Source organism: Eschrichtius robustus, chromosome 16, assembly GCF_028021215.1.
Source record: "Eschrichtius robustus isolate mEscRob2 chromosome 16, mEscRob2.pri, whole genome shotgun sequence".
Taxonomy (NCBI): domain Eukaryota; kingdom Metazoa; phylum Chordata; class Mammalia; order Artiodactyla; family Eschrichtiidae; genus Eschrichtius; species Eschrichtius robustus.
In genome coordinates this window covers 86,234,016-86,245,057 of record NC_090839.1, presented here as the reverse complement: position 1 = coordinate 86,245,057, position 11,042 = coordinate 86,234,016, and the positions used below count along the sequence as shown (strand labels likewise).

The window sequence follows — 11,042 nt, the reverse complement described above, 5'->3', positions numbered from 1 at the left end:
CCTTTTTCAACTACTTATCTGTGTTAGACTGGGTTTTCTCATACTTTTCAACCAAAACAAGATATCGTAACAGATTGAATTCAGAAACAGATGAAAATCCAGCTGTTTTCTATTAAGCCAGACATGAAAGAGATTTGCAGAAATGTAAAACACCATTCTTCATACTAAATTTTCTTTCATTTAGGAAAATACATTTTTCATTAAAATATTATCTATGTTAACATTATGTAATGGGTTTATTATCGTTATTTTAAAATTAATAAATAAATGTTTAATTTTTTTCTCAGTTTAATTTCTAATATACTAGTATCAATAGATCCATAAATAGATATAAACCAATCTTTGGAATCCTTCATAATTTTTAAGAGTATAAAAGGATTCTGAGAGCAAAATGTTTGAGAATTGATCTAGCTAAATAAATTCAGTCTTGTCAATATTTTTCAAAAAGCATTAATCCTCCTCCCCCTTCCCCCCATTTAGAATATGTTCACAAATTTCTCCCCTCTTAAGTATCCAATTATTCCCTCTTTATATTGTCCCTGGAATCCTTGGTCTAAAAGAAAAGAAACCCTTTAGAATTGTCCTCTAACACAGACTCCGTGAGCCTCAAAAAACTGTATTTAAAGACTATATTTTGAAAAACAAAAACAAGAAGACTATATTTTGAGCAGAGAACAAGAAAGATCGAGTTTCTGTTCTCACTGAGCTGACATTCTAGTGGGAGTAGTTAGACACAAACAAAAATAAGTAAATATATATTGTAAAATAAATAAATAAAGACTATATTTTGGGAGCAGTTTTCTCAGGGTTACTTGAGATGCTGCCTCCCAGGCTTGAAGTCCTCAGTATGGCCACCAGATAAAACATAACTCTTAAATAAATAAATAAGGACTATATTTTAAATATCCTTTAAGCTGGAGTTTGATTTCTTTTTGTCTTAATGTCTAACGGCATGTAGATCCCTGCTCATTATCATTCCTCCGTCAGTAAGAGGTTTTTTTCTCTTTCTCTCTTCCTTCCTTCCTGTCTCCTTCTTTCTTTCTTCCTTCTTTCTCTCATGTGCACTCAGCAAGCATGATTTAAAACTTTTAACAAGACAGAAGGAAAAAATGATCCCCGCTACGCTTACTGCCCATAGCAGACTACCTAACAAGACATTTCCTGTCATAACTAACTGAACTAAACCTTTTACATAATCTTATAAATAAATTAATGGTGACTAAAGCTTCTCGGTTCAGAGAGTGCAAGGAAGCACAGAGATACGGGCACTTATCACCGAAACAGACTCTTTCTTTAGGACCCTGATCCTGGTTCAGACCCTTGCTATCTAACTCCCGAAAAGCTTCCATACTTGCCCCAAACTACTGCCGACCTCAACACTAGCCCTTTGTGTTGTTTTCGCTTACAGGGGTCATGCCCATGGACTCCCAGACTCCGGCAGCATTTTGCCTCACAGAGCACCAAGGCGACGTCTGGAACAATAAAAGGCCTAATTCCACCTTATAAACCAGAGGGAAGAACTTTGACGGACCCACATTTTTCCCTCTCTCTTCCCTCACCAATTCTGCCTTAAGCACAGCATTTAAAACCGGAGGTACCACAGAACCAAAACTCCTTGACTCCCCTCAAAGGGTAAAACAGTGGCTTTCTAGCCTCTCTTCCCCATCAACAACTCCCCCACCATGAGAGAATTTCCCCTCAGCTCCCCCTCCCCACCCCCAACCCGCGGAGGCACCAGGATCCGCATTCTCGCTCAGGTCCGTCGTCGCCCGCCGTCGCCCGCCGTGATATTGAGTTACTTTTGTTTGTTTGTTAGGAGTAAGTTTGCGGTTAGAGATTCTGAGGACAGGGGTTAAGAGTTGGACGGCACCCTGAAGAGAAAACTTCTCAGGCGACAGGTGCCAGGATTGACCACGCCTAGCACCTTCAGCTGCAAGCGGAGAAGCACCAGCTACCTTCTGGAGAGATGAGAACCTAAGGGCGAGGAGCACAGTGGGCTAAGGCAGAGATTCTCCAAGCACCTCGAACCTCGAGCCACTTTTCCCGCCACCAGGGAAAGGCGCGAGGCCACGCACAAGCTCCACCTCCACCCCCACCGGCGGCGTGCTCGCAGGGCTAAGGCGCATGCGCAACTGGAATCGGCTTCTGCGTCTGCGCAGCTGAGTTATTTCCGCCATCTTCCAACAGAACGCCCTGTAAAACTACAAATCCCATAATCCTCGTTGGCCTCACTTTTTTTTAGGTGGCAGCAATAGCGCCTGATCGTTCAAGATGCACATCTTCCTTTTACTAACTTTTCTCTGTGCCCCAGACTGCCTTTTCCTTCCTCTGGGAATCGTGCACTGATTCCCATTCTTCCTCTTACTCTCCTTCATGCCCTTATTTTGGTATTTTATTTTGAGACTCTCCTTAACCCCATTCTCGCCTCTTCCTCCCTCTTCTCAGCCACAGGACCCGCACCCCAAGCGCTGTTGGCAAGGAGAACGAGCCACCAAGCACCCTCTGGAAAGGCCGTCGAGTAGCTTCTTCCCCATTGACTGAGGCAGGGGGTCCCCAAAGCAGGCCAAAGCCTCTTCTCCGCCCACATTCGTTTTTATATAAGGCGGCGCGAAGCCGCAGCGTGTGCTCGGGAAGGCCTGCGTACGAGGGGGCGGTGGTGGTGGGTGTACTGCTATTGGTGGCTGTGGTGGGCGTCGGGGTCGCTCTCCGCGGGCTGGGGGGCTCGTGCGCAGACGTCGGGTGGTGGGCGGAGGCATTGGTGTCCGGGAGGTGGGTGGGGAGGCGGAGAGGAGGGCGTAGTGTCCCCAGGTGATTGCGATTGGGGAAAGGCGGAGGAGCGAGAGAACTACTCGGCCATTTCGGGGGAAGAGGAAGTTGGACAACATTGCTTGTTTTAGTTTTTTTTTTTTTCCAGTTCAGCAGAGAATATTTTCCAGGGGGTGAGTTAAAATGACCTGTCGTATTATACTGAGAACAGTTCGTAGGAAGACGGGCAGTACGCTCCGCTCTTTCCCCTCCCCTACTTTTAGGTGCACCCCTCCGCTCCCTCGGAAGCCCTTCTAAATCGGTGGGCACAGGGGGCAACCAGGTTATGAATAATTCATGAGGGCCGCCCCGTTCCTTAGCCACGCCCCTCCGAGTCGTGCTGACGCGTGATGCGTGTACCAAACCTGAGGAAGCAACGTAACAGTCCCCGCCCCTAGCACGGAGGGCGGGGCGTCATCTCCAGCACGTGCTGCATCTACCCGCGCAAGCCCAAAAGGGTGTGCGCAGGCGCTGCCCACTAAGGGGAGGAAGGAGGCGGGGTAGGGAGGTTGCTGGTTTAGAGCCGGGCGGAGACCGCTGAGACTCATTCCTCAGGAGCAAGGGTCGGGTGTCAAGGAGACCTTTTCACACCAGCTCCCCGTCCCCCGCCTACGGTGGGTGGGATCGCGCGGCAGAGACAAAGGATATCAGTAGGGACGGACATAGCTGCGAAGGGAAGTAGGGTGTCAGTTTGGGGTGGTGGGCTTTTGTGGGGCTGAGAGGGGCTATATTTAAACTCCCGGAGCCGTTAAGTTGGTTCGTACTCCGATGCGCGCGCAACCAGGGTGGTGGCGGAGTGCGCATGCGTGATTCCAGGGCGAGAGGAACGCGCCCCAGCAGTGCGCGCTCGCGGCGAAGCGGTAGTGGTAGTGGAGAAAGGGGTCGGCGCACGCGCGGTTGATTCCTCGAGTTCGGGTCTCGCGGGCATCTTGTTTTGGTCTCGCGGGCGAGTAGGGCGCGCTTCGGGGGAGGCGCTTGGGCGCGAGACTAGGGGAGAGAAGCAGAACTGCGCGCGCACTCGCGAGAGGGGGGGGAAGCGAGCGGGGTCTAGGAAGGGGGGTTAAGCCCCCGGTCCCCCCGGTTGCCCTCGACTGGGACGGAATAAGGGGAGGAAATGATCGAGATGGCGGCGGAGAAGGAGCCGTTTCTGGTGCCGGCCCCGCCGCCGCCGCTCAAAGATGAGTCGGGCGGAGGGGGCGGCCCCACTGTGCAATCGCACCGAGAGGCAGCCTCCGGGGAGCTCCGCGGCGGAACACAGCGTGGGCCGGGCCCGCGCGCACACTCGGCGGGATCCCCGGCTTCTGGGGCCGGCAAGGAGAGCCCCGGGGCTGCATCCACCCCTCGGGGCGGTCAGTCGCAGCAGCAACGAGGGGGCGGCCCCCAGGCGCAGTCGCACGGGGAGGCCCGCTTGTCGGATACCCCCGGGCGAGCCGCTCCCCCGGACGTGGGGGAGGAGCGACGGGGAGGGGGCGGAACAGAACTGGGCCCCCCTGCTCCTCCTCGACCCCGTAATGGCTATCAGCCCCACCGGCCCCCTGGGGGAGGTGGGGGCAAGAGGAGAAATAGCTGTAATGTAGGGGGAGGTGGTGGAGGCTTCAAACATCCGGCCTTCAAGAGGCGCAGGCGGGTCAATTCGGACTGTGACTCTGTCTTACCCTCCAACTTCCTCCTGGGGGGCAATATCTTTGATCCATTGAACCTGAATAGTCTCCTGGATGAGGAAGTGAGCCGCGCACTCAATGCGGAGACCCCAAAGTCATCCCCACTTCCGGCCAAGGGGCGAGATCCAGTGGAGATCCTCATCCCCAAAGATATTACAGACCCTCTCAGTCTCAATACTTGCACTGATGAGGGCCAAGTAGTCCTTGCTTCGCCACTCAAGACTGGTCGGAAGCGGCATAGACACCGGGGACAGCACCACCAGCAGCAGCAGCAGCAGCAGCAGCAGGCAGCTGGAGGGAATGATAGCCACTCCGTGCTGCCCACAGCCCCCCTCACTTCCTCACTCCATGGGGAGGGCACCCCGCAGCAGCAGCAGCAGCAGCAGCAGCATGGAGGCCAGAACCGGGACGCCCCCGAACCCTATGAACTCAACACAGCCATCAACTGCAGGGATGAGGTCGTGTCTCCCCTTCCATCTGCCCTACAGGGTCCTTCAGGCTCCCTTTCAGCCCCTCCAGCTGCCTCAGTTACCCCTGCACCCCCGTCTTCCTCCTCACGACATCGCAAACGTCGCAGGACTTCCAGCAAGTCAGAGGCAGGGGCTAGGGGTGGAGGCCAGGGTCCCAAGGAAAAGGGCCGAGGGAGTGGGGGAGGCCGCCACCACCTCCACCCACTACCTGCTGCGGGCTTCAAAAAGCAACAGTGCAAGTTCCAGTATGGGAATTTTTGCAAGTACTATGGGTACCGCAATCCTTCCTGTGAGGATGGGCGCCTTCGGGTGTTGAAGCCTGAGTGGTTTCGGGGTCGGGACGTCCTAGATCTGGGCTGCAATGTGGGCCATTTGACCCTGAGCATTGCCTGTAAGTGGGGCCCGTCCCGCATGGTGGGCCTGGATATTGATGCCCAGCTCATCCACTCGGCCCGCCAAAACATCCGACACTACCTGTCCGAAGAGCTGCGTCTGCCACCCCAGACTTCTGACGGGGCCCCAGGAGCAGAGAGTGAGGAAGGGACCACAACCGTCCGAAAGAGAAGCTACTTCCCAGCCTCACTGACAGCCAGCCGGGGTCCCATTGCTGCACCCCAAGTGCCCTTGGATGGAGCAGACACATCCGTCTTCCCCCACAATGTTGTCTTCGTCACGGTAAGAGGGTTCACAGGCTCTTGGGATAGGGGCCAGGAATAAAGATGAGATTAAATGGGAACATGGCAGGGAAAGGTTATGACCCAGAGGGTGTCTGTGCATGCACCCCTCCCTAGGAAAACCAAGTCCTCGAGAGAAGGGTCTGAATCTGCGATTGATTCCACAGGGTGTGTCTCCCCCCCTATAACTGGGTCGGGGAGATGGCGGGGGGTGGCTCTACTTGGCGTCCTTTCTCATGACTGCAAGCCCCAGAATTGGGGCAGACTCCTCTTGCCCTGCTCTTGGCCAGTACTGTAATCCAGACCTGTCGACCTTCCCCATTAGAGGATGTGGTCCAGATGAAGACTTGTCCTCCAACCTACTGAAGGTGCATGAAGGGATGGGTTTCAGACATGCAATGTCTTGGGATGCGGGGGGGGGGGAGAATTAGGGTAGTGGCTGACTAATTACAGTTTCTGTCCTTTGATAGGGACCTTGTTTGCATTAGATGCAGAGTTGATTGAGTGTCAGTGGCCAGGAACCTAAGCGGCTTGGCCTTAGGTCATCTCCATACTGACCCTGGATGGTGGGATGGGGAAGCGTCAGAAAGAGTACCGTGGGGAAGCAGGAGAGAGTACCATGTCTTCAGTGTCTGTCCCCTGACTGCAGGTGGATTCCCATAAAATGCTCCAGTTAGGCCAGCTACAGAAATAGTTGGCAGTGTGTTGGGTTACAACCTAGAAGAATGGACTTTGCAGAGGGTGGTAATGATCTTATCATCTAGAAAAGGTTTCCTGAGGGATGGGGTTCTTCCATTTCTCTGGGAGAAAAAGAATAGGCCTGAAACTTCGCCAGTCCCAACTACAGGGAAGGAACCCACAGGTCTCCCTTTCAAACCTGGGTTGGGGCCCTTTGCATAACGTTGAATCTCTCAGCTTAATGACTGTGGGGTGGGAATAAGTAGGGGACAGGGTCTTGGGAGAACCCCACCATTCTTTCTCTGCAATTTGACCCCCGCCTTTGTGATCTCGTGGATAATTTGCTCAATTTAAAGTTTACCCAAGCTCCCTTTTTATGTTTGATTGGCTTACCACCAATAGAAAGCAAGAAAATGAGACTCAAACAGGGCACCATTTGGGAGTTATTTTGAGGAGTGTCAGAGCAGATTGTGGCCAAGGACTAAAGTGAGGCTGCAGAGTGGGTTGTGAGGGGGCAGTGGTTCTTTTATGCCTCTGTTGACCTCACCCCCAATTCTTGCCCTCAGGGTAACTACGTGCTGGATCGAGATGAGCTGGTGGAGGCCCAAAAACCCGAGTATGATGTGGTGCTCTGCCTCAGCCTCACCAAGTGGGTGCATCTCAACTGGGGAGATGAGGGGCTGAAGCGCATGTTTCGCCGAATCTACCGGCACCTACATCCTGGGGGCATCCTGGTCCTGGAGCCCCAGCCTTGGTCATCCTACGGCAGGAGGAAGACTCTCACGGTGAGTTGGGGTTTCTGTGGAAGTTGGGCCTCTCCTTCCTTTAGTTGAGGCAAGGAAGGCCTCAAAGAAGCAGAAAGAGGACTTTCTGAACAAGGTGAAAAGGCCCCCTGGGTGGGCATCAGCCTCCACCAGCAGAGAAGGCAACGAGCTAAAGTGATCCCTTGCCCTCCTCCCTAGGAAACAATCTACAAGAACTACTATCGAATTCAGCTGAAGCCAGAGCAGTTCAGTTCCTACCTGACATCCCCAGAGGTGGGCTTCTCCAGCTATGAGCTTGTGGCCACACCCCACAACACCTCCAGAGGTAAGGCTGACTTATTTTGTTGGGGGAGGAAGGGAGGCCAGTCCTGGTGCAGGGTGCAGACCCTGTGGAGTCTTAAGGTCCTGCCAACCCCTCCTGATTGCACACTCTTCCCTCAGGCTTCCAGCGTCCTGTGTACCTGTTCCACAAGGCCCATTCCCCCAGCCACTAAGTGGCCCCCTGAACAGAAAGTGTGAAGCTGCCCGCTGCTCCAAAGGACCTGGGGGGGGAAAGGAAAGTATCCCAAGGTCTTTTCTTTCTGCCTCCAAAAATAGTTCCCTCTCCTGGATCTGCAGAGAAAGCTTTTCCTGTGTTGCTGCCCCAGCCTCTTCCCTCCACCTCTGGCACCTAAGCAGCAAGCCCAGCTGTGCTGGAGTCACCATCATCTTCCTCTCCCCTAGCCCACTGGGCTGGATGGCATGGACTGTTTGCTGCCCTCTGTTCTCCGAGGGCATGGGAGGTGGGGGGTATCAAGTTCTCTAGCCTCTTCCTCCTGTTCTCCCAAGGAGAGATTCCCATTTCTCCTCGGCCCTTGTCCCTAGCTGCGTTTCAGTGGACCACGGATAGATGGACTGAGGGTTAAGAGGGGGACGTTGCTGGGGAGGCATGCAGGTACTGTGAAAATCCTTCCCTCTGCTGTCCCTCACTGGGAGAGGGGGTTGGGTTTGGAATGTGAGAACAGCACAATAAACTTGATGTTTAGGGCAGTGGCCCACACACCTGTGTCTGGCACATTCTAGTTTGGGGGGGGACGGGGGAGGGGGGTGGTGGGGTGGGGATGGTGCCTCCTGGTAGAACCTGTGCTTCCTCTCTGCCCAAACTATAGTCTTAAGGAAGAGGGCAGGTTTTTCAATGGTTGGGAAGGTTGCTGAATGCTAACGAAACCCACACACAAGTGTACAGAACCCTAGGCCAGGAAAAAGGGGTATGTGAACTTTGATGTGAAACTTGAAGAATCCATCTATCCTCCCCCAAAAACACACTGACAGAATTTTTTTACGTAAGCTTTTGGCACAAGGCTAACTTTGGAAGAGTTAACCGTGGAGTCGAAGTGGAACTAGGAAAAGGCACTTTTAGGACCAGACCACCTGCCTGCTCTACTTCTCATCACTACCAAGTTCCTTTAAAGGAGGGCCAAAACCTTGACTTTCTGGCAGCTTCCAACCTGAGGCTTGACCCCATCTCAAGGCTCCCAAGAAGAGTCCCATTTGTTAGCAAAACCACTTTATTCTCATAGTTTAAAAACAAAAAAAATACGAACTAGCAATCCAGGGAGCCTCCAAGTCTACGCTTCCCATCGCCTCAGTGTCCGATGCATAAGGAAGGTATCCTCTGAAGGGCGGGGCCGGAGTTGAAGCCGGAGAGGGGGCAGACCTTCCAGGGTCAGGTGTGGAGATTCATAAAATAATGTTTCTGGATCACACAAAATGGTCATGTCTGGCCCTGGCCCAGGTGGCTCCTGTTGGAGCACAAAGCAAGGTTACCTTCGGGGCGGGGACAAAACCCCTGGCAGTTGGGGAGGAGGGGGGACGGGGTAGGGGAGACTCAAGCCCAGGTCCCTCACCTTTGGAGGCGGGGCTCGGGCCTGCGGCGGCAGGAGCGCCAGTTTCTCCCTCAGCGCGGCGTTCAGAACCTGTTCCTCGGGCACCTGCAGGCTCACCAGGTCTCGGAAGAGCCGCTTGGAGCGCGGCACGTTCAGCCCTGAGATCGCAGGAGGAGCGGAAGTGAGCGGCGCCTCGCACCCCCGCTCCCGCGCCCGGCCGGCCGCCTGCCCCCCTCACCCTCGGCCACGCTCTCTTCCAGGCTGCAGCGGGTCTGGAACGACTTTCTCAGCTGTTCTTCCACGGCCTTCGCGGCATCGAACTGGCCCCCGGCTGCAGCCCGCGCGGCCTGCAGCTCGAAGCTCAGGGCCAGGCTACTCTGCTGCGCGGGCGTCCCCAGGTCCTGCGGCGCCGCGGGCTTCTCGCTCGGTGCGGCGGCGGCCGGCGGCGGCTCGGACCGTACCGGGGAGGGCGGCGCCAGGCGGAAGCGGACCTGGAAGCAGAGAGCGGGGCGGTGAAGAGGTAGGCGCGGGGTCTTCGGCGGGCTGGCGGCCAGGCCTTCCCCCAGCTCACCTGTCGCCCCTTGCGGGCCCCGCCCCGCCGGTCCGCCCGCCCCTTCCGCCGTCCCGGGCTGCAGTTGGACCGCCCGCGCCCGGGGCTCTCGGACACAGGGCTCAGGCTCAGGCTCAGGTCCAGGCCGGGCTCCGGCACTGGGGCTCCGGGCTCGGGAGCTCGGGGTTCTGGGGGTGGCCCTGGGTCAGCCACGGCCTCTCCCCCTTCCACCGACTCCAGCTCTGACTCCTCACAGCCCATCATCTTGGGGTGTCTGCAGGGGTGCGGGGTCGCTAGGGGCCAAGGGTCACGGGACACGGACTCGCCACCGCCTCTCCCCCGCCCCTCTAAGACCGGGCTACCGAAAACCGTTAGCGCCCGCCCCGCCCTATTGGTGCGCCTAAGCGTCACTTCCGTTGCCCCGGTCCCCGCCTCCCGGCAGGCTTCCGCCCACAAAGCCTCGCCCCGCCCCCAGGCCTGGGTTTTAGAGCTGAAGCCCTCGGAAGCTCTACGGGTCCTCATTAGGACCATTTTCATTTAGAAACTTGCGGTACGGCGTCGTTGCCCTATCCAATCGTCACTACCTGGCCTCCGCTGGAATCCGGAGTGTGTCAGTCCTCCCTATTAACGGTCCAGCGTCCCCATACTGGACCTCCCTACTCCGTGCCTCCACAGCATCTCCGGGTGTTCCGTCGCCTCCGAACTCGGACCGGAGCTCCCCAGTTTGAGTGAGGGCGTGGCTCGCTGACTCCAGGCTCGGGCTCCCTCCTAGGCGACCGTGGTTGCCTGGGCGACAGCAGCCTCATTCCGCCTTGCGGCCTTTTGTGACTTTTTCCCCTTCGAAGATCCACTAAAATATTCATCTATATAAAAAATAAATATCTGCATATAAGTACAGTTTTAAAAAAATTTTTTAAACTATATAGAACTTAATACATACACACACACATACACATACACACGAGTACAAAACTGGTAAATGTTAATGAGATTGGTGGATTATGTGAATGGCAACATCCTGGTTGTCACAGTATAGTATAGTTGTGCAAAATGTTACTGCTTTAGTCGGTTCATGCTGCTATTAACAGAATACCACAGACTGGGTGGCTATAAACAACAGAAATTGATTTCTCACAGTTCTGGAGGCTGGGAAGTCCAAGATCAAGGTCCTGGCAGATTCCATGTCTGGTGAGGAACCACTGCTTGGTTCATGGGTGGCTATCTTCTCATTGTGCCCTCACATGGTGAGAGGAGCAAGGGAGCTCTCTGGGGTCTCTTTTGTAAGGGCACTAATCACCTAATCACCTCCCAAAGACCCCACCTCCAAATACCAACACTTTGGGGATTAGGTTTCATTACAGGAACTTTCAGGGGACACAAATATTCAGTCTATAGCAGTTACCATGGGGGAAAACTGTGGAAAGTGTACGAGGGATGTTTCTGTATTATTTCTTACAACTGCATGTGAATCTACAGTGATCTCAATAAAAATTTTAATTAAAAGTAATGCTGGGGCTGGGAAGAAGGGCAGTGTATGAGGGTGGGTGTATAGAGGAAACAAGATTAGCCAAATGT

General features: G+C 54.4%; 2 protein-coding genes across 2 annotated transcripts; one reads left to right on the top strand and one right to left on the bottom strand.

The window, feature by feature from the left end:
* The first annotated feature begins 2,851 nt into the window (after positions 1-2,851).
* Positions 2,852-8,091, top strand: MEPCE (methylphosphate capping enzyme). Its single transcript, XM_068524537.1, has 4 exons — positions 2,852-5,611; positions 6,855-7,073; positions 7,251-7,377; positions 7,494-8,091. The coding sequence occupies exons 1-4, from the start codon at positions 3,920-3,922 to the stop codon at positions 7,544-7,546; spliced, it is 2,091 nt and encodes a 696-aa protein (XP_068380638.1). The 5' UTR covers positions 2,852-3,919; the 3' UTR covers positions 7,547-8,091.
* A 490-nt stretch (positions 8,092-8,581) lies between these two features.
* On the bottom strand, positions 8,582-9,855 carry PPP1R35 (protein phosphatase 1 regulatory subunit 35). Its single transcript, XM_068523927.1, has 4 exons — positions 9,489-9,855; positions 9,156-9,408; positions 8,939-9,075; positions 8,582-8,833 (listed from the first exon to the last, which is right to left on the bottom strand). Exons 1-4 carry the CDS (start codon positions 9,729-9,731, stop codon positions 8,660-8,662), a joined length of 807 nt encoding a protein of 268 aa, XP_068380028.1. The 5' UTR covers positions 9,732-9,855; the 3' UTR covers positions 8,582-8,659.
* Between the last annotated feature and the right edge of the window lie 1,187 nt (positions 9,856-11,042).